Below are 27,300 nucleotides of genomic sequence, written 5' to 3' on the forward strand. Positions count from 1 at the left end.
AGTAAGTCTTTGTATCTTATCCAGACATTGAACAATGCTTTCCTGACAATATGGTTTTTAAATGCTTTATGTGCTTTAACCTTGTCGTACCACAAATATGCATGCCACCCAAAAACATTGTTAAAACCTTCTAGGTCCAAAATGTCCGTGTTCTCAAGAAGCAGCCAGTCTTTCAACCAGCAGAATGCTGCTGATTCATAGTAAAGTTTAAGGTCTGGCAGGGCAAATCCGCCTCTTTCCTTTGCATCAGTTAATATTTTGAATTTTATTCTGGGCTTCTTGCCCTGCCAGACAAATCTAGAAATATCTCTCTGCCACTTCTTGATACAGTCCATCTTGTCCAAAATTTGCAATGATTGAAATAAAAATAACATTTTTGGCAATACATTCATCTTTATAGCTGCAATTCGACCCAACAAGGAAAGCTTCAAATTTGACCATATTTCTAAGTCTTTTTTCACTTCTGTCCAGCATTTCTCATAGTTATCTTTAAATAAGTTTAAGTTCTTAGCAGTCATATTAACCCCCAAATATTTTACTTTCTTAGCTAATGTTAAACCAGTCTCCTTCTGAAACCTCTCTTTCTCAATCGGTGTTAAGTTTTTCTCAAGAACTTTAGTTTTTGACTTGTTCAGTTTAAATCCTGCCACATGACCAAATTCTTGAATCAGTTCTAATACTCTTTTCGTACTAGATTCTGGCTCCTGTAGCGTCAAAACTAGGTCATCTGCAAAAGCCTTCAATTTGTATTGTTTGGCTCCGACCTGAATACCTTTAATCAGACGGTCCCTTCTAATCATATTTAACAAAACCTCCAGGACCGAAATAAAAAGCAATGGGGAAATTGGGCAGCCTTGTCGTGTCCCTTTCTCTATCTTAAATTCCTCTGCCATCACATTATTGACTATTAGCTTAGCCTTTTGTTCTGAATAAATTGCACTTATACCATTTTCAAACCCTTGACCCACCCCCATCCCCCGAAGATTTTTCTTCATAAAATTCCAAGAAATATTGTCAAAGGCTTTCTCCGCATCTATAAATATTAAAACTGCTTTAGTATTAATGTTCACTTGCAACTTCTCCAATATGTTAATTATGTTCCTCGTGTTGTCAGACAAGTGTCTACCTGGGAGAAAGCCAGCTTGGTCCTTATGTATCTCTTCCACTAATACTTTTTTTAATCTATTAGCCAAAATATCAGCAAAAATTTTGTAATCCACATTGAGCAGGGATATGGGGCGGTAGTTCTTAAGTTGTGTCTTTTCAGACTCCGTTTTCGGTATAAGTGTAATGTAGGCTTCCTTCCACGACTCTGGCGCTTTTCCCCCCTCCAAAATTTCATTACAAACCTCCTTTAGTGGCTGAATTAACCAATCTTTCAAAGATCTATAGTATTTTGAGGTTAAGCCATCCGGCCCTGGAGATTTACCCAACTGCATATTCTGAATGGCACCTTCTACCTCCTGTTCTGTAATTTTGTAGTTAAGCATTATCTTATTTTCTTGAGAGATTTTTTGTAATCCATTTGTTTTTAAAAATTGGTCTATATCAAACTCTTTCTGTGGCCCTTGTGTATATAACTCTTTAAAATACCTCTGGAAGCATTTTCTAATTTCCACTGGATTCTGGATGTTCTTTCCTTCCACTTCCAAATTAGTGATAGTATTGAGCTTTTGTCTTTTTTTCATTTGCCAAGCTAATAATTTTCCACATTTATTAGCCGATTCAAATGTCTTTTGTCTCATTTGTTTAATTTTCCATTCAATTTCCTGGTTCATCATCTTCATATATTGCACTTGATATAACTTTATTTCTCTCAGAATCTCTTGTGACTTTGGTTTCTCTCTTAGTTTCTTCTCACCCTCCTTTATTTTTTCTAAAATTTTATCTTTTTTTCCATTTTGGGCTCTCTTCTTTATTGTATTCTGTTGGATCAGAAACCCCCTCATAACTGCTTTACTTGCGTCCCAGATTATTCTTTTTTCAGTAGTAGTATTCAAATTTATCTCAAAATAGTCTCTCAAGGTTTTTTGGGCCTTCTTGATAACCTCTTGATCTCTAAATAAGGTGTCATTCATCCTCCATCTGAAGGAACCGATTGGTGTTAGTTTCATCTCCATTTTCACAGCATTATGGTCGGAGCAAGTTTTTGGGCAAATTTCCACTTTTCGAGTCTTAGGTGCCAGTCCTCTAGTTATCCATATTTGGTCAATTCTTGTCCATGTCATTTTGGCTTCAGAGAAGAATGTTCCCTCTCTTCCTAGGGGGTTCTTAATTCTCCAAATGTCAATCAAGTCCATATTGTCAGTCAGTTCAAAAAAGGTTTTTGGTAGTCTGCCATCTTTAGTTACAGTCTGTCTCTGCGACTTGTCCATATTTGTAGATACCACTCCATTCATATCTCCCATCATAATGATGTTGTGATCCATATAGTCTAACAATGTGATAAGTGAACTCTCAAGGGAAACCAAAACATAGTCATTTGATATGCTGAACACATGGCATGTTTTTCAGTGTTTTACAACTGTTATACACTGAGCTGGATCCAGAGCAAGTTAGTCACAGTTAAGATCCCATCTACATGAAGTGTTAGTTCATCTTCCCTCACAATCCATTTTTCCTATGTGTTGTGACTTTTAGAATCTAAGTCTGCCAACGGGGATTATCTTGTTTGTTATTGGTCTCTTGTGAGTTTTGAGGGACCAAAAAGCAACCTAAAATGCAATCAATCAGTGTGACTAATATTAGGATTCAAGCCATTCTCTATTCCGAACAACAGAGCAGAACATTTGGTTGCTGCCCGAGAAAAAGACAACAAAATTACCATGTGAAAGGCACTGAATATCAGATTTCAGATTAGAGCATTGTTGATATTGCTGCTACTGTTTACAACCAGAAGCACATGGACTTGTGACAGTGCACTGCATGCAAATATGCCAAGCACCCTCTTGCTACACAAAACTCAGAAGCACTAAAGGAAGACGGGAACTTGCTTCACATAATTGTTATAGCCACACATTGAGGAGGAAGAAAAGGCAGAGGAAAGCGGGGACAACTTCCTTTTCCAGCTACACCTATTAGTCTTAGGTAAATTAAGAGTGGAACAGTTTATCTGAAGATACTGTACTTTCAGTTGTTTTATCTGAGCAGCAACTTTGTTCAGTAATGTCCATCATCAAGGTGAAGAGGAATTCAAGGGAAGGATGAGTAACATATAAGTCAACTCTAGGATTTTTCCTTCCTTCCTTCTCTCACAGTGAATAAGCCAAAACAGATGGACAACCCACTAATTAGTGGGAAAATGGTAAGAACTATTTCACAAAGTCAAGTAATTAGCATTATGCTTGCCTACAAACTTCAAACTAAAGCAAAAACTATTTTCATATAACCATGATCACCACTTTTTAATTTTAATAGCCCTAAGAAACAGACCATTAAAAATAATGGAATGCCTGGGCATTCCACCACCAGTCGGGCCAGAAACTCTCTCGAAGTCAGCATGCTATAAACACCCATTGTAGGGAGCGCATTTCTCATTATCAGCTGAAAAATTCAAAGAAGAGGAAAGACTTCCTACGTTGGCCAAGTGAAATAAGTGTGTAGCTTGAGAAAGAAAGTAAGAGTGGAAGAAAACAAGGGGGAAACATGCCTAAATTGGTTAAACCAACTACTCAAGCAAACGATAAAGCTTATATTGAACATAAAGCCATCAGACATGACAACTCTCTCCCCTGTCAAGCAAGGGAAATAAATATAAATCTGGTGAATACTGTGAGAGACAGTACTGGATTCATACCATCAAAATGTATTGCAACTGTCATAACATGAAAGGGAAAAATTGGTTGTCTGTATAAACCCTCTCTCACTACAGAATGCTGTTTGGCATACCTCTTTCTGCTTAAGCTTTCTGTTTAGTATTAATTCAATTAATAAGCAATCCACTCTTGTTATTCACCTAGTGAATAAATATTGTATTTAATATTTTTCATGTGACTAATGAACATCAACAAGAAAGGCTACACAGAGCGTGTCATTGGCTGCCCACACTATGGCTGTGATATGGTGAGAATGTCTAGATTTAAAAAGACAAGCTATGAAAACTTTTACCGATGAACACAACTCCTCTGATCCTCCCCTCCCACTAGCTGTAATTAAACCGGGAAGTCTCTAATTAACTATAGTTCCTCAGTGCTCCAACTAAACACATATGTAACACCCTCTTTTTTGATCCGGAATTGGAGTTTGAATATTCACACCATCAATTCAAAGTTACCCACTATCCTTTCCATCTCTTTTGCTAAGGTTTCTTGGGTAGGTGGGAGCACATCATTTGTCGTCCCATTCCACCAATATCTTTTATATAAAACTCTCCCATTAATAACACTACCTCCAGTAATACCACTATTACAATGTCTACTTTTTCTATTTGTACGACTGACCAGATTCCCATAAGCTATGTAGAACGTATCTTCCTCTCTTCTCCAGCTAAGTGTTTCATTTCAATGCCAGTATTATTATGTTTCGAAGATGTTAGCGTTTTATTTTAAAGCTTAATTTACTAGTTTTATTTAATTTACCATGGCTATAGAAAGTTTAAAAGGAGAGCATCCTTCCATATTCTGGAGTAGAAATGGAAGTAGGAAGTAACAAGTTAACTGAATGCAAACATAAGCGACTGATGGGTTTTTACTACTTGGATTTCACTACTATATAGGAAAAAATATCCACAGGGATTTTAAAACATTGAGTGTGAAGAAATTATATGACTATTTTGTTACATGCACATGCAGCAGAAAGCTGAAATAAGACATAGGTTTTCAACACATGCACATGTGACAAAATATATACGTGCTTCTTCACACATTGATTGTACATGCTTTTTTCAAAGGACAGTGATCTCACTGTTAAAAAAATGTATTGCGGAAAACAGCCCACAGAGAATGTGAGAGAGCACTTTGATACTTCTACCCTTAACCACCCTGAAATAAATATTATGAAGGCCACTACATAAATATTGAAACAAACAAACTGCTAACAAACACCATGCCAGTAAAAGCATTATTCATTAGGCTATACAACACAGACACAAATCACATAAGCTTTTAGCAATCAACAATAATAAAATAGGCTGGTAGCTAGCAGTTAGCAAACATTAGTTAATATTTAAACTAGGAACAGATAGACCATATTACTAGACACATTAATGTGACTGAAACTTAGCAAGCGTATATGAAGTCTGAAAAGTCCAGCATCATTGAAGTTATTTCCTTTGACTTGTTTTCAACAGTCCTGTCCAGTGACCCATTTCACAAAATGTTTTGTGAAATACTCTAGACTGAAACAGCAAATGCCCTCACAGGACCTCCAATCTTGTGGACCTCATAGGACCAGATATCCTCAGTGTTGCCATGATGGCACTGGCAACAAGAGCAGAATCAAAAGTACATTCTCCATTATGCTTCATTATCATGTCTCATCAGAGTCTCTTATATGCCTTACCTGAGAGAGTAGCAGAAGGTAGCCACATGAGAACAAGCCTTTTTAGTGGTGGCCCCATCTGAAGAATGGCCTCATCAGGGAAACGCACCTGGCACAATCAGTTTTTAGGCATTAGGCTAACACCTTTTTATTCACTTACGCCTTGGGTAGCTAAGCTGGCCTCTAGAGGAATGCTCATCTTTTAGCAGGGTGGGTAGGATCGCTATTATTATGACATCAGACAAGCATTTTAGGCATTTGTATCATAAACTGCTTCAAGTTTTCTGGCTTTGTTTTTATTGGTTGTATTTTATCTTGTTAAGACACTATGGGACTCTTTTTGTAAAATGCAACAAGTGTAATAAATAATAAAAAACAAACGTGGCAGTATAAAAGTGCTGAGATTCTCAGAATGATACTCTGTATGGGACTGTAAGTTGTTAGGTAAGAGTGAATAAAAAAATAATCTATAGAATCATAATTTCAATGATTATCATTGAGGATTCAGTGAGCATGGAACTTTACAAAGAAGAATGCAGTTCCCTTCCCCAAATATCTTAAATTCTAAACACAGATATAGCTTTTCTTCTACTGGACATGTACTCATGATCAGATTGTGAAGTAAGTCATATTGGCCAATGCCCACTGGTATGCAGCCACACTTATTCCAAATCAACAAGTCACAAATAGACAATAAAATGAGCAGTGATCTCTTGGAAGTATTTCATATCATGAAATAGTAGTAAAAGAAGCACTGAAGCAAGATTAAGGGGGGGGGGGAGAGAATGACCAAAGATCTAAAATTGTGCATTTCTATATTGATATGTCTAAGTTTTTTACAGGTTTTTCTAATATATTCAGCATATAATGTTTACAGTCCAGTCATTATTTACAGTACATACATGATATATTTCAACAGTAAGGCTCCTTATGGGGTCTATGTGTTCAAAGTCAGTAATGAGCACTGAAAAGAATGAAGACACAATCATTTCAGGTGAAAAGCTTACCTTTGATAGTCTCCTCAACAACTTCTACGACACGATCTATCTGCTGAACCTGTAAAGATTTTTTAAAAATTACAATGTGGATATTCTGATGATTTTTGGACGGTTCTCATCCTCTATGCATTTAATTCACATAGAGAAGAAACATACATTTTGCTGAATCTGTATTATATTGCTGTTTGTAATATAGAAAAGACAGCATTTTACTCCTGCGTAAGTGGGTGGCGAAACAAATCCTAATGACACAAGCTAGCCATTGCGCTCCTTTAGCAATTATCCAAGGTAAAGGCTGGTGTACAGCTACTTATTTCATAATAAAAAAGAAACTGAGGTGCCACCTTTACTTGTCACAGAAATAACTGAATCCAAAGAAAAGATGGGTGCAAGTTTCAGACCACCAAGACAAGGAGCATTTATACAAAGCAGCAAACTGGCATATTAATGCATGAGTAGCAAAGTCGCTTGGTCTGATGGGATTAATAGCAGATCTGGATAAAAAACAGGATGGGACACCAAATCTGGCTACAGATTCAGACTTACACTGCTAACTGCCTCTCCTATAGCAGATTCCTCAGATCAGTAACCCACAAGCAAACACCTACAGATGCCCAGAAAATCCAACACCACCACTTCCCTTGCACAATTGGCTTGTATAATTCCAATTCTAGCAATGAAGACAGGTATGGTGTACATGTACACGAATACACACACACACACACACACACTTCAGGGTCACCTCTTTTTTGAGTTTTAGCTTGTTGACCTGATCTCTCCACCCACCCCTTAGCGATATAATACTATAATACTATATAATACTGCAGTGTTACTTCGGATGTTTATTACCTGCTGAAAGAAGATGGGAGGCTGCTGCTGTGTATCTTGCTCCCCCTGATTGGAAGACAGGTGGGCAATGGGTGATGTATGCCAGGTTTGTAAGATTTCTCCCATTTCCTCTCAAGGCTCTATTTATTATATTTATTATAATGTGGCGTTAATGATAATTTTGTCTGCTGGTTGGCTGACTGCAATGTAAGAAGCGTTTTCTGCCTCAGGATGAGAGCCTGTTGGTGGAATCTGTCCCCCCAAGTAAGAGGTGAGAGGGAGGTTTGTACTCCTAGGTGGGAGAGAGGAGTAGCTTGATCCATGTTTTTTTTTTTCTGTTTCTTTGCCACAGAAATTAACCGGCATTCTGAATACATGCCCAGGGTGATTGATGAATATTTTGCGATTTTGCAGTTTTATATTGTGTTTTATATTTATGTTGTGCGGGTACACTTTTCCTGGCCCCCACATGTATCAGCAGAGTGTGTATAAGCACACCCCATTCTGCCTTCTTCTGGGTCCAAAAGGACCCATGCATCAGTGATGGCGCGTCAATTGGATGCCCCTATAATGGTCATTGCCTGTATTTATTGTACCAGTGTTGCATATTTCTTTTTTATTAATATGCTGTTCATCGTTCTGGGGATATTTGGGCCAAAAAGAGGTATACAAACATGCCATAACATAGCACAACCACACACACACACACACACACACACACACACACACACACACACACTCTTTTAATTGTTTTCTCCACTATATATAACTCCCAGCTTCTAGTTCCAAATTTTCAGGTCAGCTTCTACTACAGTTTCATGTATTTGTTTTCTCTCTGGCTTTGTTTGTTAAACCCCTTTGGGTAGCATGCTTCATTTAACTTTATGTAAAATGCTCATTATATTAATTGAAGCTGATGCTGATAACAGGTCTGCCACTAGTTCCCTTCAGTCTGTCAGGATCAGCTTAGTGATCATATATATTCTACTGCCTTTTCTCCTTGCCTCAAAGGCTAGCAAAAATGACACTTTCAGAATGTTTTATTTCTGTATTTGCCTTAGTTAGAAGTAGTTACAGGTATATAAAGAACCCTACAAGTGAATGAGTATGCTTGTGCCTGACTTGCAAGCACATATAGGTGTACAAGTCCTTCTGAAGTCATGTTTTGGAGGTGCATTACTGATGCCACAAGTTTGCCACCCCAAAATCTGCTCTAGAGGGTTGTGACTGCTTCGTTGAGGCAGGAGAGAAAACTGAAGAGGGGCCAGCTTATTTCCTGTAAGCTACTCCTGCCTTCGTTCACTAGAGGCGCAAGTAAGCCAAACCCAGTGATATTACACTGGCACACGAAACCTCAATATTGTTACATTATTAAAGCTCTTGAGTTAAAGTTTGAGGCTTAGGTTTTAACAATGCTACATCCTTACCCCAATGATACTCAGGCCTTGTAGGTAGTCTTGTCGAGGCTGGGCTTGTGGAACACATCCAGCTAGAACAACTTTCTTTTTTTCTTCTTGTGCTTTCCTAAAAGGCATTTTTAAAAGCAAATATTATTTTCCTTGAATGGCGCAGCAACCTTCATATTTCATTGCATTACTTAATATCTTTAAGTAGCATTTACTGAAGAAGTAAATGCACCAATTTCATGCTGTAGCTTAGCATACCCCAGCTACAGCATTTACTATCTACCAAAAACTGTAGTAGCATACTTGTAAGATGTAACGGCAAAGCTTGGCCTGATGTGATATGTAATCAATAGATCACCTTCCTGTACTCAGGGATGGGGAACCTGTAGTCCTCTAGATGATGGTGGGCTACAACTCATCACCTGCGATCTTTTGATGAGTCTCTCTTGGTTGTGCCACAATCTGCTTTTACTCATTAGGTGGCAAAAAGGAAGGAACCATTTTCAATTGTAATATCTGTGTTGTGGAAGAATCTCCCCCAAGTGCTCCTGTAAAAGGTAAAGGACCCCTGGATGATTAAGTCCAGTCCTTGACTATGGGGTGCGGCGCTCATCTTCAGTAAGCCTATACAGTAGCTTGCTTCCACAAGAAATCGAAATCATTTTTATTCAGGCAGGCATTCAGTGGACCTGAACGTATTTTCTGCTGACTGTTTCCCTGTTATCCTGACTCAAGACTCTTGGCTGTTGTTGTTGTTGTTGTTTAGTCGTTTAGTCGTGTCCGACTCTTCGTGACCCCATGGACCAGAGCACGCCAGGCACCTCTGTCTTTCACTGCCTCCCGCAGTTTGGACAGACTCATGTTTGTAGCTTCGAGAACACTGTCCAACCATCTCGTCCTCTGTCGCCCCCTTCTACTTGTGCCCTCCATCTTTCCCAGCATCAGTGTCTTCTCCAGGGAGTCTTCTCTTCTCATGAGGTGGCCAAAGTACTGGAGCCTCAGCTTCACGATCTGTCCTTCCAGTGAGCACTCAGGGCTGATTTCCTTCAGAATGGATGCGTTTGATCTTCTTGCAGTCCATGGGACTCTCAAGAGTCTTCTCCAGCACCATAATTCAAAAGCATCAATTCTTCGGCGATCAGCCTTCTTTATGGTCCAGCTCTCACTTCCATACATCACTACTGGGAAAACCATGGCTTTAACTATATGGACCTTTGTTGGCAAGGTGACGTCTCTACTTCTCAAGATGCTGTCTAGGCCTGTCATTGCCCTTCTCCCAAGAAGCAGGCGTCTTTTAATTTCGTGGCTGCTGTCACCATCTGCAGTGATCATGGAGCCCAAGAAAGTAAAATCTCTCACTGCCTCCATTTCTTCCCCTTCTATTTGCCAGGAGGTGATGGGACCAGTGGCCATGATCTTCGTTTTTTTGATGTTGAGCCTCAGACCATATTTTGCGCTCTCCTCTTTCACCCTCATTAAAAGGTTCTTTAATTCCTCCTCACTTTCTGCCATCGAGGTTGTGTCATCTGCATATCTGAGGTTGTTGATATTTCTTCCGGCAATCTTAATTCCAGCTTGGGATTCATCCAGCCCAGCCTTTCGCATGATGTATTCTGCATATAAATTAAATAAGCAGGGAGACAAAATACAGCCTTGTCGTACTCCTTTCCCAATTTTGAACCAATCAGTTGTTCCATATCCAGTTCTAACTGTAGCTTCTTGTCCCACATAGAGATTTCTCAGGAGACAGATGAGGTGATCAGGCACTCCCATTTCTTTAAGAACTTGCCATAGTTTGCTGTGGTCGACACAGTCAAAGGCTTTTGCATAGTCAATGAAGCAGAAGTAGATGTCTTTCTGGAACTCTCTAGCTTTCTCCATAATCCAGCGCATGTTTGCAATTTGGTCTCTGGTTCCTCTGCCTCTTCTAAATCCAGCTTGCACTTCTGGGAGTTCTCGATCCACATACTGTTTGAGCCTTCCTTGTAGAATTTTAAGCATAACCTTGCTAGCGTGTGAAATGAGTGCAATTGTGCGGTAGTTGGAGCATTCTTTGGCACTGCCCTTCTTTGGGATTGGGATGTAGACTGATCTTCTCCAATCTTCTGGCCACTGCTGAGTTTTCCAAATTTGCTGGCATATTGAGTGTAGCACCTTAACAGCATCATCTTTTAAAATTTTAAATAGTTCAGCTGGAATACCATCACTTCCACTGGCCTTGTTATTTGCAGTGCTTTCTAAGGCCCATTTGACTTCACTTTCCAGGATGTCTGGCTCAAGGTCAGCAACCACACTGCCTGGGGTGTACGAGGCATCCATTTCTTTCTGGTATAATTCCTCTGTGTATTCTTGCCACCTCTTCTTGATGTCTTCTGCTTCTGTTAGGTCATTACCATTTTTGTCCTTTATTATGGTAATCTTTGTACGAAATGTTCCTTTCATATCTCCAATTTTCTTGAACAGATCTCTGGTTCTTCCCATTCTGTTGTTTTCCTCTATTTGTTTGCATTGCTCGTTTAAGAAGGCCTTCTTGTCTCTCCTTGCTATTCTTTGGAAATCTGCATTCAATTTCCTGTGTCTTTCACTATCTCCCTCGCATTTTGCTTGCCTTCTCTCCTCCGCTATTTGTAAGGCCTCGTTGGACAGCCACTTTGCTTTCTTGCATTTCCTTTTCATTGGGATGATCTTTTCATTCCTTTTCATTGGGATGATCTTGGCTAGGATATCCCAAAAGTTTTGTTGACAACATCGGCAAGCCATCTCTGCATCAGCCCAGAATTACGTTACAAGGTTCAAAAGGCACAACAGCAGAATCCATGATTCATCACAAGGCATAAGCAAAGACATCCCAACACCTGACCTGCTGCTCCTGCTATACTTTTAGAGGCGTAGAACCCATAATTTGCACAGATCTGCTTGCGGGCGGGCACTCTAGTTGTGCCCTTGGCAACAGGACTCAAGTCCAACACTTTGGCTGCCTCTGATCTGGCCAGCTCTGCAGATTGGCCAGCTGGCTACTATAGGTGCCTCACTCCCTGGAGGCATGGTGAAACTGGTTTGACTGTCTCCCCCTCCCCAAATGGGACATCCAATGAGCCTGGGGCAGAAGCTGCATCCAGATCACTATTCAAACTGTCTCCCCTGCGCCCATCTTAGGGTCCTCCTCTTCCTCTGGCAGAGCTTGCCATTCCTGGCTGCAGCTGCCTGGCAACACAGGGTGCATGAAACCAGTTTGCTGTTTTAGTTTACTTCTGTGGAATTTTTATTGTATCTTGATGCTTACATAAAAGTCGGTATGTAAGTTTTTCTAACAGATTGTAAATGAAATAAATAGTCACTGGCAATAGACCATACTAGCCAGGAATTAAAGTCTTACAACAGTTGGAAAGCCACAGGTTCCCTACCCTGATTTATGGTATTTTCTCCAGTCATCATGAAGAAAATATTAGTTTGGGTAATATATAAAAAAGCATTGCTATATTAACTGCATTAGCATAGTGCTGCAAACTCAGACCTCCAGTGCCAAGGAAATGTGCATGCCAGTCCTCTGAGCCCCACCCAGTGATACATTGCTACCTCCTGCAAGAAAACCTAATAGGCATTTTTCATGTTTGGTCATGCCATAGCAGTTACGTTGGTGGACATCTTGTGAAAACATTGCTGGTGGCAATTGGAATGGAATTCTACTGGAGTGGCATTTACAAAACAGTGGCTATGCATGAGCCGTCAACGAGGGCACAACAAACCACACTGTATTTCAACAGATGATACTAAATGTTAAACTGTGAATACTGAAACAGTATCCAGCAGTATGCTTTGCCTGTGCATCCATAATATCAGCATTAAGGAGATTAGATAATGGGACTGGTATAGTACTAAAGAAAATGACAGCAAGGAAAAAAGAGAGGATTTTTTACCACCATATATGAAGTTTAAGGAAACCTTGTAGGTTTGCTTTTTTTAACTTTCTTTATATATTTTTTAAAAACAAAAGTATGAAAAAATATTCAGGTAATTTGACATATTTGGTTCAAGACTTTAAAGATGGCCACCAATCTGTGAGGCAGGGTGAGGCAGCTGCTCTCACCATTTTATAGTTTTATTGTCCTTTTATTGCTTTATTTTATTGTTTTACTGCCCTATTTTATCATTTCATGGTTTTACTTCCTTGTTATCTCGGATGCTTTCCTACTGAGCTAGGAGGGCGACACGGCAAAGGAGCTCAGCAAATTGGTCTCAATTACTTGCCTACCTTGGAAGTAGTCTCGCGGAGAACCCTGCTGCAACACCCGACGGAGTTAGTGAACCGAGGTGAGATTTCACCAACTTGGCCTTTACAAGATAAATAATGGTGACGACCAGGAGTGGCTGTGGAGCACCTGGCTTTTGTCGGAGTGATCTAAGACCCCTCTCTAAAAGAGCTACCCTAAAGGGAGCACAAACAAAAAGCACTCGGCCCTTTAAGAACAGGGGTAAAGTCAAGCCGAGTGAGAATCAGCAGGAAACTGAAACCTCTCCCTCCTGCACTGAAGGGCCGGCTGTGCAGAGAGAGGATTGTGTAGAAGAATGCCACAACAAAGGGCCAATAAAGCCCAAAGTAAATCCAAACATAATTGGTACAGTCACCGAAGTACTCCCAAAACAGAGACTTAAATCCCAAGCTTCTCCTAAACCATCCCAAGTCCGAGAAGTGGAAGAACTAATGTTAAAACAAATTGCAGAGATGTCTTCGGGAAACCCTAAAACATCAAGAGACTCCTGCTTCCAACTTGAGACAAATGAGGATGAGGATTTATCAGTTATCAAATGGCTTGTGCTTTTAACTGACGATATTGAAAATATAAAATCTCATCTGGCCACCTGTACAAAAATCCTCACTATAATGATGGACATTTGCAAAACTCTCTGTAGGGAACCCAGCGGGGTGACTGTAGAATTGGAAAGTAATAACAACTCCCTTCCTACCACCTGCAAAAACAGATCACCAAGGAAGGCCAAGAGATCTTGTAGGGCTACTGCCTTGAAAAGGAGGCCCATAAGGGTAAAAAAGAGCAGAAATGTTAAAAATTTTAAGGCAGTGCGTTACAAAAAAATGGATTTTAAAAAGCTCTTTAATCTTCTCAAGAGTATCCCAAAAACCGAGACCAGTGGGAACACTGAGAAACTTCTAACCAGGAAATCTTCTAAGCAAGAATGTTCTATAAACCCTTGCCCTGACGCTGCGATGGATTGCTTGGAACCCTTAACACCTACCCCAACACCTAACTCCAAGCAAGACATTTTGATCCAAGATCCATGGTCTTACATTCTATCTGTAGATGAAACCAATCCCTCTAAGAAGAGAAATTTGACAAATCTAACAAATAAAAACTGGAAACTGGTGCTGTACCGAAACAAACTCGTTTTATCAAATTATCCTAAACCCCCAGGACTCCTGTCACAAGAAGAGCGTAAAGTCCATCTATTGAACCTTTTAAAGATCTATATGCCGGGTATCCTTAATAACCCTACTGATTTGGCCCAAGTGGAATATCTATACTTCAACGGATTCCTTGCCAGAGCGGTGGTCTCATTCTATGAGGGGAGACTGGCAAAACTAGTGTACAAATGTAGAGAACATCTGGAGACGAGTGGTATAAGAATCTCAAGGTACTTTAAAAATGAAGCACCTCCAATTCCACTTATCCCCCATATTGTAAATTTGCCAAAAACTCAACATGAGATTGACCAACACGTTCTAATTGATATAAACTCTGCGGAGGACATCTCCAAACATCCTACTGGTCTGGTTGCCAAGGACTCTCAAAGGTTGGACTCCCTTGGGCCCAGGTATGCGGAGAATCAGGGAATCGACCTTGATAGCTTTGATAATAACTTACTCCACTCTTACAGCGTTCTCCCGCAAGAAGTTAAGAAAGAAATACTTCATAAAATTGATACCCTTTACCTCTGCCTGACAAAAGTGACGGAGGAACAGCTGAGATTACCTAAACAAAATATGCTTGATAGAGACTGTGGCTCAGATTCTGTCCCACGCTTATACCACCAAGAACTGGACCTGTGGGTTGGGAAGGCACCCACCCCTACCAGCCAACTGGTTGTTGCGGAGATGAATCCACTCTTCCATATTCTGGAGGCAGAAACCCCATCACCAGACCCACCTATCATGCACCCCATCTCTGAGGCAAATATGGCTACAACATCTGCCTGGGATAAAATGAGGGAACTTAACGAATCTGAATTAGGCTCTCCATGTAAAGTGCCCCATATGGGTCCACTTACTTGTAACTTTATTAATTCACTCTCTTCTAACGTGTGCAAGTTGAATAAATCCATAGATACCATCGAACCGGTAACAGAACCAGCTGAACCAGACCAACAAATGAGAGACGACTCCATTTTATTTTTAGCCCCGAAGAGTGATTTGGTTGAAGACCCGACAGGTCGTATTAACAAAACTATCCAAACAATTAATGATCACTCAACTAGTGGCACGGTACCTGTTGACTTAATTTCGCTCTCGCTAAGTAATACCCCCCTAATTCTACCATCTGGCTCTGAAAAGTCAACTATCTTAGGCCTAACATCTGCCTTTAGCGAGACGAGTGGCACGACTTTACAGCCAAACCACCCCAATAAATCTAAACAGTTGGGATGTATAGCACGATTGCCACCTTCTCAAAGGAAAATTACTGATTTTTTTGAAGCTGAAACTCCCCCAAATTTAGAATCCCATTCCCACATGATCTGACTACCTAACGACCAACCCAGCCATTCCTCGATGTCATTTTTATGCTGGAATATTGCGGGATGGAGGGGGAAGAAATCTGATCCAGACTTCTTAAAATTTGTTAATTTATTCCAAGTAATTCTCCTACAAGAAACTTGGGAAGAAGAGGTGATTGACATAAATGGATACGATACCATTTTGCTTCCAGCTAGCCCCTCTCTTAAAGGTGGACACCCTAGGGGAGGTTTGGTAATAGCCATTTCCCTCAAATTGCAAGCAAAACTTACCCTTGTTAAATCTTCCTCTCCTTACGCGATTACAGGATTGATTTTAGGAGGGAAATTTGAATTACTGGTAACAAATGTTTATTTCCCCCCTGGGGGGCAGGTAGTGGACCTCCATTCCAAATGGGAAACACTTGAAGAACACCTAGCTTTCTGTTACACTAAGTTCCCAAACATTTCAGCAGTCATGGGAGGTGATTTTAATGCTCGTACAGCTGCAAACTGGGAAGCGCTAGGCAAGGCCAAATGGTGGGTCATACCTGATCACCAGAACTTGGATTTCTCCCCCCATATACAGAGAAAATCGAAAGATAATAGGCTTAACGAAGCGGGAACCCTCCTTTATCAGCTGATTTTACGTTTGAATTTGATAATTTTAAACGGAAATTGTCCCCCGGATATACCGGGTGAGTTTACTCATTTGAGCACACTTACAAATAGTGTTCTCGGTTATTTTATTGTTTCCAGAGATTTATTCCCAAATTTTTCTTATTTTAAAATAGAAAACGTCCAAATGAGCGACCATCTCCCCTTGAGTGCCAAGCTTTCCCTAGACTGGCAGTTTATCAAGTCTAGACACCCCATATATATGGGAATAAATACTGCAGAACAAGTGAGAGGAATAAAATGGTCAGTAACTCAAGCCCAAAAATATATGGAATTCTTCCAACAAGAGATAATTCAAACTCATGCTGTTTTAGATTTAGATCTGTATGGGCATAAACAAACTATTAATTCATTCTCTCTGCTTACAGAAGATCTTATGTCCTTTTTTACAGTACCAGCCATCCAAGTAAATCGGGCCCATTTTAAGACCGGTGTCCCTTGGTTTAACTTAAAATGCAAACAAGCTAGACGACATCTCTGTGCCATTTACAATGAATATAAATCTTCTGGTGCTTTAGTATTACCTAGGAATTACTAACAAGCAAAAACAGCATATAAGCAAGCCCAGAGAATGGCTAAGCAAGAGTGGCAACAAAATCGCTGGCAGACGCTTATAGTCGCCTCTAGTTCATGTAACTCACGGCAATTTTGGCAATTGGTTAATAGAAGATCAAGGAGATACCCCTTAACAATAATTCCTGCCCCGGTCTGGGAATCCTTTTTAAGGAAATATTTTGCGTCACCAGATTCCAATACCAACGCTCTTGATGATGTATTTGAACATCTCCCCATCTGGCCTCCTACTGACCCCGATGAAATCTTGAATCTAATCTCTAAACTTAAAATCGGCAAAGCCCCTGGGCCAGATTTGGTTCCGGCGGAAGCCATAAAACTACATTCCGACTGGTGGGCAAAAACCCTGACTGTTACTTTCGATGCTATTAATGCAACTGGAAGGGTGCCAAAAATATGGAAGGACGCTATTATAATTCCAATATATAAAAAAGGCTCCCCAGATGATCCGGAGAATTATAGGAATATTAGTTTACTGTCAATAGTTGGAAAGATATACGCACGTTTTCTGCTGAATAGACTTACCCAATGGGCTGAAGAAAAGAAACTGATAGGCCCCGAGCAAGCAGGATTCAGACCGAACCAGTCAACTACGGACCATGTTTTAGTCTTGCACCATCTAGCCCGGAAATATTCCTCTTCAAATCGAGGCCAACTTTGTGCGGCTTTTATCGACCTTAAGGCTGCATTTGACAGCATCCCCAGAAGGTTACTCTGGGAAAAGTTGGCCCGATGGGGAATTGATAGAAGACTTTTATGGTTAATAATCCAGCTGCATGAGGGGTCGACTGCTAGGGTGAGAATAACCCCAGCCAGCGATCTCACAAACTCTGTGCCCATCAACAGAGGAGTCCGGCAAGGATGTATCCTAGCTCCTTTTCTTTTCAATTTATTCATTAGTGACATGAGGATACCATTGGCTGAATCTCAGGAAATCATCCATGCCCCCCGTCTCGCAAACTATCGTTGCCCATTATTACTCTATGCTGATGATGCTGTGATTTTATCCTTCTCAAGAATTGGCCTCAGGAGAGCATTAAAATTCTTTGTTTCATATTGTAAAACAAATTCCCTAACTATAAATCAATCTAAATCAAAAGTACTAATTTTCTCAAAAAGTCGGAAATCCTATAAGTGGCAATTAGATGGAAAACCTATTGAACAGATCTATAAATTTCAATACCTGGGAGTTTTTCTCCAATATAATCTGGGTTGGAAGGCGCATATTGCACATATTTTAAACAAGGCCAAGGACCTATCCTTTGCGCTTTTGCGCTTTTTCTTTTCGGATGGGGCTCTTCATGTTCCATCTGCCTTGAAAGTATTCAAAGCTAAAGTAATTGCAACATTGGCATATGCTGTTCCTTTATGGGGGACCGCAGTAAACTTGATGCCCTTGGAGGTAATTCAAAATCAATTTCTAAGACGACTGCTAAAACTCCCTCAGTGCGTTAGTAACGCAGCTATTCGCTTAGAATTAAAAACTACATCTTTAGAAAATACTCTTTGGAGGCGCAGCCTTTGTTACTGGTTGTCCTTAAGGCATAGGCTCCCGAATCTGTATTTGATCCAATGCCTCTGGAGAGATAATTTTCCCATCCTAGGGGCAAAAGAGATCCATTCTAAAGTAGTGACCTATGGATTGTCTCCATCAGAATTATTGGAATTGGACCTAGCCACAGCAAAAAAAAAACCTCATTCAAAAACTTGAGGAGATTGACCTACAACAAAACACCATTTTGGGTAGTGGCACTTGCTCACCATTAAATCTTGGCATAGTGCCCTCACAGCAGATACCATCTTATTTGACTTCTTTGTCTGTAGCGGCCCACAGATATGCCTTTATTAAGGCAAGATTTAACGCCTTTCCTTCCAATGTCTTGAATAATAGATTTTCCAATGGTCGGATCTCAGCGGTGTGTGTATGTGATAATAGATCTATAGAATCTTTACAACATATACTATTCTGTTGCTCACTACATTCAGTTTCTCGGACCAGATTTCTGTCCCCTTTATTATTGGAAATCCCAGGTGACTCCCTGGAAACACAGCTAATACATTTATTGCAAGATTCTGATCCGAGTAGGTCCCTTTCTGTTGCCAGATTTCTGATAACAGTATTAGCCTATAAAAGGAAAAATGGATTACTCCATGATTATTGATTTTGCCTAAATAATATTGATTTATATTGATAATTTGATATTTTAAGCACTATATTGTTCTTATTTTAATGGAATTTAGAAACTTACGGTTTGAGATGCACTTGATTCAAACGTAATTTAATTTATTAATTTTATCTTGTTATACCTGTTTTGCTGTATGATGTATTGAATATGGGCCTATGGCCGCAATAAACTATCTATCTATCTATTTGGTCCAATATTTAATGGCAAAGGAACATGACCGGTTTCTTATAATCATACACCACCACTAGCTGCTATCTCTACATTGCAGAATGAACATGTACAGATCCTTCTACTCAAATATCTGCAAGGATAGCAAAGGTAAAACTCTGCTGGTCTCAGCAGAAAAACACATAAATATTTTTTGACATATTATTTAATAACTTTGTCATTTTTTGCAAAATCGTCATGAAACGTAGATAGGAACTGGGGGACTGTTATTTAGAACCGCACATCAAATATTGGCTTAATTTACCCTTAAGCTGAAATTTACATAGACTTTTATATATTTCTCAGCTTTAACTTCACACTAAACAGAAGAGCAGTCATATTTTGAATTCTGCTGTTTAGATATGAGCAAACATTCAATGTAATCTTTTTAATACTCTCTAATGAGCTTTGCTGAATTTAACAAAAGCCTTCACATTATTTCTTCTTTAGAAAGCTAGCTACATCTAGAATACTACTACAACAAATATCTTTAACCTTCAGAAATTTTAATGCTATAGGGAGTGTGGGGGGTGCATTTAGCATAAATAAATACATTTCCATTTCCAGAAACGTTCCCACTTTATAGTTAAATGAACTTTACCTTGAAATTACACTTTAATTGGCTCAGAACAATTTTTCTCCAAGAAAATATACTTCAACTTCAACTTGATTTATCAAATCTAACAGCACAGAAGTTTAATTAGACCAATTTTCTTTTAAAAGCTTGGTGTGCTGGAAAAAGTAATATGTAGAATGGTTAAAACACATGTTGAGTTATTTTAATGCTGGTACATAATATCTGCCTGCAAGGCCATAAATAGCAAGGAGAATAATCCAGTCCCGTTAGAAAAGAGTGCACACAAGCAAAGGATTTCCATAAGGACAAGGAAGAGAGATTAACTGGGATATGGAAGGTACATACAGTCTCCCAATTGCCCCTACCATTGTCTGCACATAAGGAGAGGTTCCACCGAACCTATGAAAATCCTTTGCATGCAGTGGGCTACATTACGATGGAAAACGAAGAAACACCTCAGTGAGCTGCCACCACGGGGGCTTCTGAGGGACTATATCTGAGAAAGCAGGTCTGTCTGAACTGCATTATATAAATACCATAAATATGGGATAAGCTGAACGAAAATCTCACAACAATTATAGAAAAATAGGTGTTATTTAAAGGTCCACTTAGTATGAATAAAGAATAGACTAGGGGGAAAGGATATTTATTGGCACTTGCATTAAATGGCCCAATTCACGTTCTTGTCATCAAGCCTATGTATTACTAACATGAAATATTTGCTAAGGAATGTGCTCTTAAAACACTGCTGTAGCAACTTGGAATGTATGGATGTACAGGTTTTTAGAAACATTAGGGGGAACACACATGGCTGGTTTTGCTCATGTGGCTGTATGTTTGTTTATTTATTTGCAGTCCACCTTAGGATCTCAGGATAGGGACAATCAAAGCTTTATTTCAAACAACAATCCATCCACAGGCAAAAAAAGATAAAATTCACAATTTAATCAATCACAAAACTGCGGAACTTCTAAAAATTCTTGCTGCATTTTAAAGACTGCTAAAGCCTGGGCTAAGTAACCATGTTTTAAGTTGGCATTAAATGAAAAAAAGGGGTGGGAGTCAGGCAAATTTCAAAACTGAGAGAGTTCCACAACCAGGGTACCAACCAAAATGCAGCACACTTTTTCAAACAATTCTCTCCCTCCCAACCTGTCCTCAACTCTTGAAAAAGTGGTAGGTACAGGGAGAGGCAGTCCATGAGTTCCAATGGACTGGGAGAAGAAGGAATCTCTCCAGTACAAATTTAGGTTTAATAAAGGAAATATTGCAAAGCTGAGATCCACTGTGATTAATGCAGCCACTAACCTTGCAGAAGCATTTTGCGTCTAGCAAACTCTCCTATTACCTGATGGCTCTAAGCAACTGCTTCACTTCGCTATTAGGGAACTTTCCTCCCTACACTCTAGCCCTCCTCACAAGAACCTAGAAAGTGCTGCTTGAGGATGCTCCTCTACAGCTCCAGCCCTATAGCTAATGCGCTGCTTCTTCAGAATATCTCTTGCTCAGCACAAACCGCTCCTCTCATGCAGACTGTCAATGGGCTTTCCATCCACCGCAAACACATACCTGTATACCGCTTTACCCTGGCTTTAGATAACTGAGATGTATGCTTTTAGGACCAACCTATTTCTGTGACTGTAGGTTGCTTTAAACTGTTTGAATTGTTGTAACCTGCCCTGGGACCTTAGGGTGAAGGGCGGGTGATAAATAAACACATTAACATATTTTTATGCTAATTCAAATCTTTCCAAGGTGCTTTTATCTCAGCCGTTTACTCAAAAGGTTAATCACATGGATTAAGCCATGTGTTGTTGCAGAAAGCAACATGCTGCTGCTTACTGTAACATCCGCTGTTGCTTCATCTGAACATGGCATTGTTTGCAATGCCCTTTTAAACAATTCTGCGGTCTAATATGAAAGGCAGCTGGATTTCAGTCACAAACACAATCTTTCTGTTCATTTCTCTCCCACTACAAATCTTTCAAGTACAAAGAACCAGGATATTAAATAGTCAAATACCCAAGTCTATTATGCCATTGAATTCAGAGGAACACACCCATATACACTTAACCTTTCCTTACCAATGTATAACGCTAGTGAAAAAATTGTTAGTGGAATTTAACATCACAATATTACAAGCGTTCTATCTGTGCAAGCATATTGGGTTAAGAAAGAAAGCAATCCCCTCCTCTCCTGGTGTGCTCTTCTGAGGGTTCTCCTGACCACCTTAGAAACAATTTGGGGGGCGAATTGTAGGAGGAGAGAAAGAAAGCCCTGTTGCGCAAGTGAAAACCCTTACATAGGGATTTCCCCCTCTGTTAAATCTTGGCCTCAGATCATGGTTTATTTCAGGCATAATCATAACCACTGGTGAGAGGAGTGAAGCAGGACCTCTATCTGTGTTCAAGATATGCAGCACTACCACTGAGCTGTCATTTTCTGTTTCACAATTAATTCTGCCCTAGTTTTAACTAAAATAAGAGTTGAAACATGCAGTCAGGTATTCCATTAGATTAAGAGACTGTTACATTAGTTGACTAAAATATGTTGATCTATTAAAAAGATGCCACTGATTTACCTGGCAGCAGAATTATAATTTTAATCACATCTCATTACCAAAACCAGCAGGTACCTGCTGCCATCTTAAAGCAAGTATCCCTTCTCCTCCTTCACACAGTACAGAATATATCCTCTAACACTGTGCATCAATGATATATGTGCATCACCTACACTCATACGCAAGCTAATATTGATTCCTTGGACAGCTAAACTCACACTATCAATCAGTGGGAAGAGCAATACAAACTACAGGAAGCCAGAATAAGTTACACAACGCCTGTTCCAAACTGTTCAAGAGTGGAGCTATTGCTGGCTGAATCTCAACAAGCCAGGCAGAAGAAAAACAAAACTTGAAAACCATGTTTTGACATACACTGACAAAAAGGGTGGTGTAACTTCCACTGGGTTGCTAGGCCATGTGACTGAGCTGAACAGAGTTTGGAATAGGAGTAAGTCTGCCCCTGTTTCATCCTGCCACTCCCCTTTTTCGAGATTTACTCCAGCCTCAGCTGAGCCCTGACTGAGTCAGGGTGGACTTTTGCCAATGTAGTTTTGGTGGACCTCAAATTCACCCAAACATTAAGGACAAATCAGTATTAATTATCAGAGTTGATACACCATCATCTATTATTATACAAAGCTAGATTTAGGATATGCTGATTACACTCAATCTCCCTTATAATATGATGCAGTCCAGATCCAGGAATGCCACTCAAGACACATTTTTGAAGCTTTCTCCCATAAACCAAGTGGTCCTAGCAGGAGTTGAGCAGAGCAATATTGCCATCTGCTGTCAATGAACAACCCAAGGCTATGTAGTTTAATGAAAAACAAATATATTGATAATATTTATTTATTAAAGCTTGTGATTCCCCCTCCGAGCCTAATTTAAATATTATATAATACTATACAGAATTTATTCTCTCTCAAATAAGAAAACATGATTGTTTACATCTTCCTTGAAAAGGGCCTGCAATCCATATTTTTCTTTCATTTTCCTGCTTGAGATGGAACACAGCCAATGAGATGTTAATAGCTGCTATGCAACCAGATACTGATAGCTAGTGCCACTATTAAATTCCAAGTCGAGTGGGGAAGGTAATGAAGGATCAATAAGAGCAGCCAAATAGGACTCCTTTAAAGAGCAACTCAAATGTATGGCTTCTAGTGTAGAACAGCATTTTCAAATTAATGTACTGCCTCAGAATTCACAAGGCTTGGGGTGGTGTTGCTTTATCAAATCTCCCTCAATGTCAACCTCACACCCCAAGGAGTCTGTGGCTTTTGATATGGGGGCACTTTACAGAAAGAGACCTACACATCAATTCTGAGGACAGATGAATATTTGCATAAAATCTGTATATGGTATTTTATATGTATAGAAGCATGTTTAGAAAGAATTGCTATGACTTGAACATAAAGAGAGTGTATCTCACAGTAGAGTGGGAAGCTGGCTAGATGACCTATAGTGAGGGGGAAAAGTATTTCACCCCCTGCTAAATTTGCCCGTTTGCCCCCTGACGAAGAAATGACCAGTCCATAATTTTAATGGTAGGTTTATTGTAGCTGTGAGAGACAGAATAACAACAGGAAACCCCCAAGAAACCCAGGGAAAAGAGGTCAAAGCAGCAAATGCCAAACACAAGGTAGATCAAAACAAAGCTGAAACCACAGTTCCTAGAGCAAAACATGGTGCAGGTATCACATAATACATCTTCACAAGGCAGCATCAAGTAAAGGATAACAAAAGTTGTCAAGGTGATGCAAAGTCATTACTAGAGACCTAGAGGGCAGGTGGAAAAACTGAATCAGGAAGTGGGTTAACAGCCCTGGAAAGGGGCCAGACTTTAATCACTGGAGATTTTAATTACTCAAATGGACTGGTAAAACTTCTTATACATTTTTTTTAAACCACCAAATGCTGGAACACATTCCTGGAAGTAATAATAAGATTACTTTCAAAGTTTGCTTAACTATATTCAGAGGTATACTGGGCCTACTGAAAGAAATGAGTTAATTAAGGTAAATGAAATGTGACAATCATTTTTATCAAACCACAGTATGAAGCAAAGAAGTAAAAAGCCGCACACTGTAAAATCAATAAAAATGTTTCAGAGGCAGTGGTGCAAATATTATGCATGAGTTTTCAATGCAAATTCTCTAGTAATTCAGGAAGGAGTGAAAGAAATCAGTAGGTATCCAAACACAGATATGGTTTTTATGGTTGATGAACAAGTCATGAAAAATAAACATGGATCCCAATAAAAAGACTTCCTCTTTGACCTTGCCTTAGAAAGAACAACATGTACAATTCTTAGAGGTTAACATGCATTTTGGCTGAAACACAAACAGTGATATGAGGAATAATTTTTGTGAGAATGAAAACATACACTCTTCTTTTAGTGATACACTGTGAGAGAAAGAGAGAGAGAGAGAGAGAGAGAGAGAGAGAGAGAGAGAATAAACCTCAGTGCTTACATTCCTTGGTAAGCAAAACATAATTAGGAAGGGATAGATCTGATCCATGTTCTCTAATCCATCTGATTTCATCCAAGATACTACTTGGGACCCTTGGTTACACTTGATTGAATTTACAATTATTGTATATATTGGATGGTATTCAGCTAAGTTTTACTCAAGAGTAAAGTAATTAATATTGAAATTGAAAATAAGGAACATGACTAAGTTAGGTCCATTAATTTCAATTTCAACCCAACCTTGACATATTTGCCTCAGGCTCTCTGATCTCGGTTATGGCCCCAGACTTCTATCTGGTTTGACTATCTATACACCTGGCTCTGGCCCCACTGACCTTAATTTGCTGCCCTCCACCAAGACCCCACTCTGACCTTGATTATGTACTTTTCCAGCTGACCAGATCTGCTATGCCCTAGCACTGAGAAAAGCTTGAATGGAAGCTAATGGCTTTGTTGTGAAAAATGGCATTTTTCACCTAGAATTCCAGCAACAACTTTGTGCACTCACCAAGTATCAGCTGAAATAGGTGACTTTTCTGTAGTGATCCATTTTGCAAGCAAAGATGGAAGCTGAAGCATAATGCCAGTGCACTTAAGGGAGTCACTTGGACAGGAGAATCAAGGCAGAATTCAGTCATTTCTAGCAAAATAAGGATACTAAGCCATAGGTTAACACTCTCTGGTGTATTCTCAAAACCGTCAGAGCAGTGCTGGCCTACAGTTGACCCATGTGCTGAGAAACAGAACAATGACATCAATCCTTTCCCCATTCTTTTGAAAGAAAACATTACTGCTTTAAAAATTAAGTGAATTCACTGGGACAAGTACTTGAGAGTGAATAAAGCCTTCAACTACCATAATTTTAATAGACAACTTCTAAAATATCTCTCATTCATTCATATATTCATTCATATATATATATATATATATATATATATATATATATATATATGAACGAATGAATAAATAAATAAATAAATAAATATAGACACTGCACATACTGTACATACTGATAATACAAATATTAGGAATAAAATTGTGGGTGGTTAGTGCCGGACTACAACCTGGGAAACCAAGGTGAAATCTTCAGTCAGTCATGAAGCTCACTGGATGACCTTGGGCCAGTCACTGCTTCTCAGCCTAACCTACCTCACAGGCTTGAGGGAATATAAGTTAAATAAATAAATACAGTCGTACCTTGGAAGTCAAATGGAATCCAATCCAGAAGTCTGCTCGACTTCCAAAATGTTCGAAAACCAAAGATCCTGCAGCCAATCAGAAGCTGCGGAAGCCCCGTTGGACATTTGGCGTCCAAAAATACAGTGGTACCTCAGGTTAAGAACTTAATTCATTCTGGAGGTCCATTCTTAACCTGAAACTGTTCTTAGAGTCTGTAACCTGAAGCGTCTGTAACCCGAGGTACCACTGTAGTTTGCAAACCAGAACAGTCACTTCCGGGTTTGAAACGTTCAGGAGCCAAAATGTTTGGGAACTAAGCTGTTCCAACTGTCAAGGCACGACCGTAAATACCTAAATAGTAGCACATCCTATTATATAAACCTTTCAATCTTCTTATGATTTTTAGGAATATTTGTATGTTTTAGAAAAAAGTACTGTGATGTTGAAAGTTTTTTGCTTCTAAAATATCCAGATTTTTTCCTGCCTAAAAATATACAGTGCTAATATACAATGCCAGCAAGGCCTACATTATAATTCACCTATTTCAAACAAAAAGTATTCCAATCTGTTATTATTAACATTCTCTAGCAATGCAGCAGCAAGTTCCTTAATTCTTTCAAAATTATTATACTGAAGGAATGCAACTATTCTAAATCTCAGAGAGCATTAGATAATCATTCTAGTGGTCCCTAAAGCATGGATTTTGCCTGGACACTTTTAGATCAACATCCCATATACCAATAGTGAAACAATTTAAATACTAATAGTATTATAGCATAAAAAATAGCAAAGCAAACGTGTACAACAGTAGTACAATGCTGACTGAGTCAAAACTAGAAGCAGAGGGGCACAAGAGTTATTATGCTCCTCTGCTTATTGCAACAATATTTTGAACAGCTACCTGTATCATTCCAGTGTGTATTGTTGTGTTCCACTTCCCCCTATACAGCTAGAAAGTGAAAAGGAAGAAGCAGAGCTAAGAACCGGCATTAAAAAGACTATCTTCCTGACTGCAAGCCATCCTTTTGAACAATAACTCACAATGCTACCTGTCCCATGGGAGAGTGTAGTTGAATGCAGTTCACATTCCAAAGGTCTGATCATACATCAACCAGTTTGCCTCCAAGGAGCGAGAATACTCCCAATAGATAATATACCCACGTATTCTGCCAGGGATGCTGTCTTCCATGCTTGTACCTTTGAGACATTTCCATGAAGGTGATATAGGCAGACAAACAGCTGCTTGTTCTCTAATTTCTGTGTTTGTAGCTGTCCTTGATCCCTACACCAAACCATTACTGCTATTCCAATTACCGTATTTTTCGCTCTATAACACGCACCCGCCCATAACACGCACATAGTTTTTAGAGGAGGAAAATCCGTAGGCATGCCACCCGTAGGCATTCCCTCCATAACACGCACAGACAT

General features: G+C 39.5%; 1 protein-coding gene across 5 annotated transcripts in view; it reads right to left on the minus strand.

Annotated features, from left to right (window-relative positions):
- The window catches only part of CDKAL1 (CDK5 regulatory subunit associated protein 1 like 1), a 234,024-nt gene that overhangs the window by 146,496 nt on the left and 60,228 nt on the right, over window positions 1-27,300 (minus strand). For all 5 annotated transcript variants that reach the window (XR_008331530.1, XM_053396768.1, XM_053396770.1 and 2 more), the window contains 2 exons: window positions 8,732-8,828; window positions 6,486-6,534 (listed from right to left, as the gene is read on the minus strand). Coding sequence is in view for 4 of the 5 variants with exons in the window: in XM_053396768.1 (XP_053252743.1) it covers window positions 6,486-6,534; window positions 8,732-8,828 (146 nt within the window). In the remaining variant the exon portion in view is untranslated. The remainder of the gene's footprint in view (window positions 1-6,485; window positions 6,535-8,731; window positions 8,829-27,300) is intronic.

Source organism: Podarcis raffonei, chromosome 7, assembly GCF_027172205.1.
Source record: "Podarcis raffonei isolate rPodRaf1 chromosome 7, rPodRaf1.pri, whole genome shotgun sequence".
Classification (NCBI taxonomy): domain Eukaryota; kingdom Metazoa; phylum Chordata; class Lepidosauria; order Squamata; family Lacertidae; genus Podarcis; species Podarcis raffonei.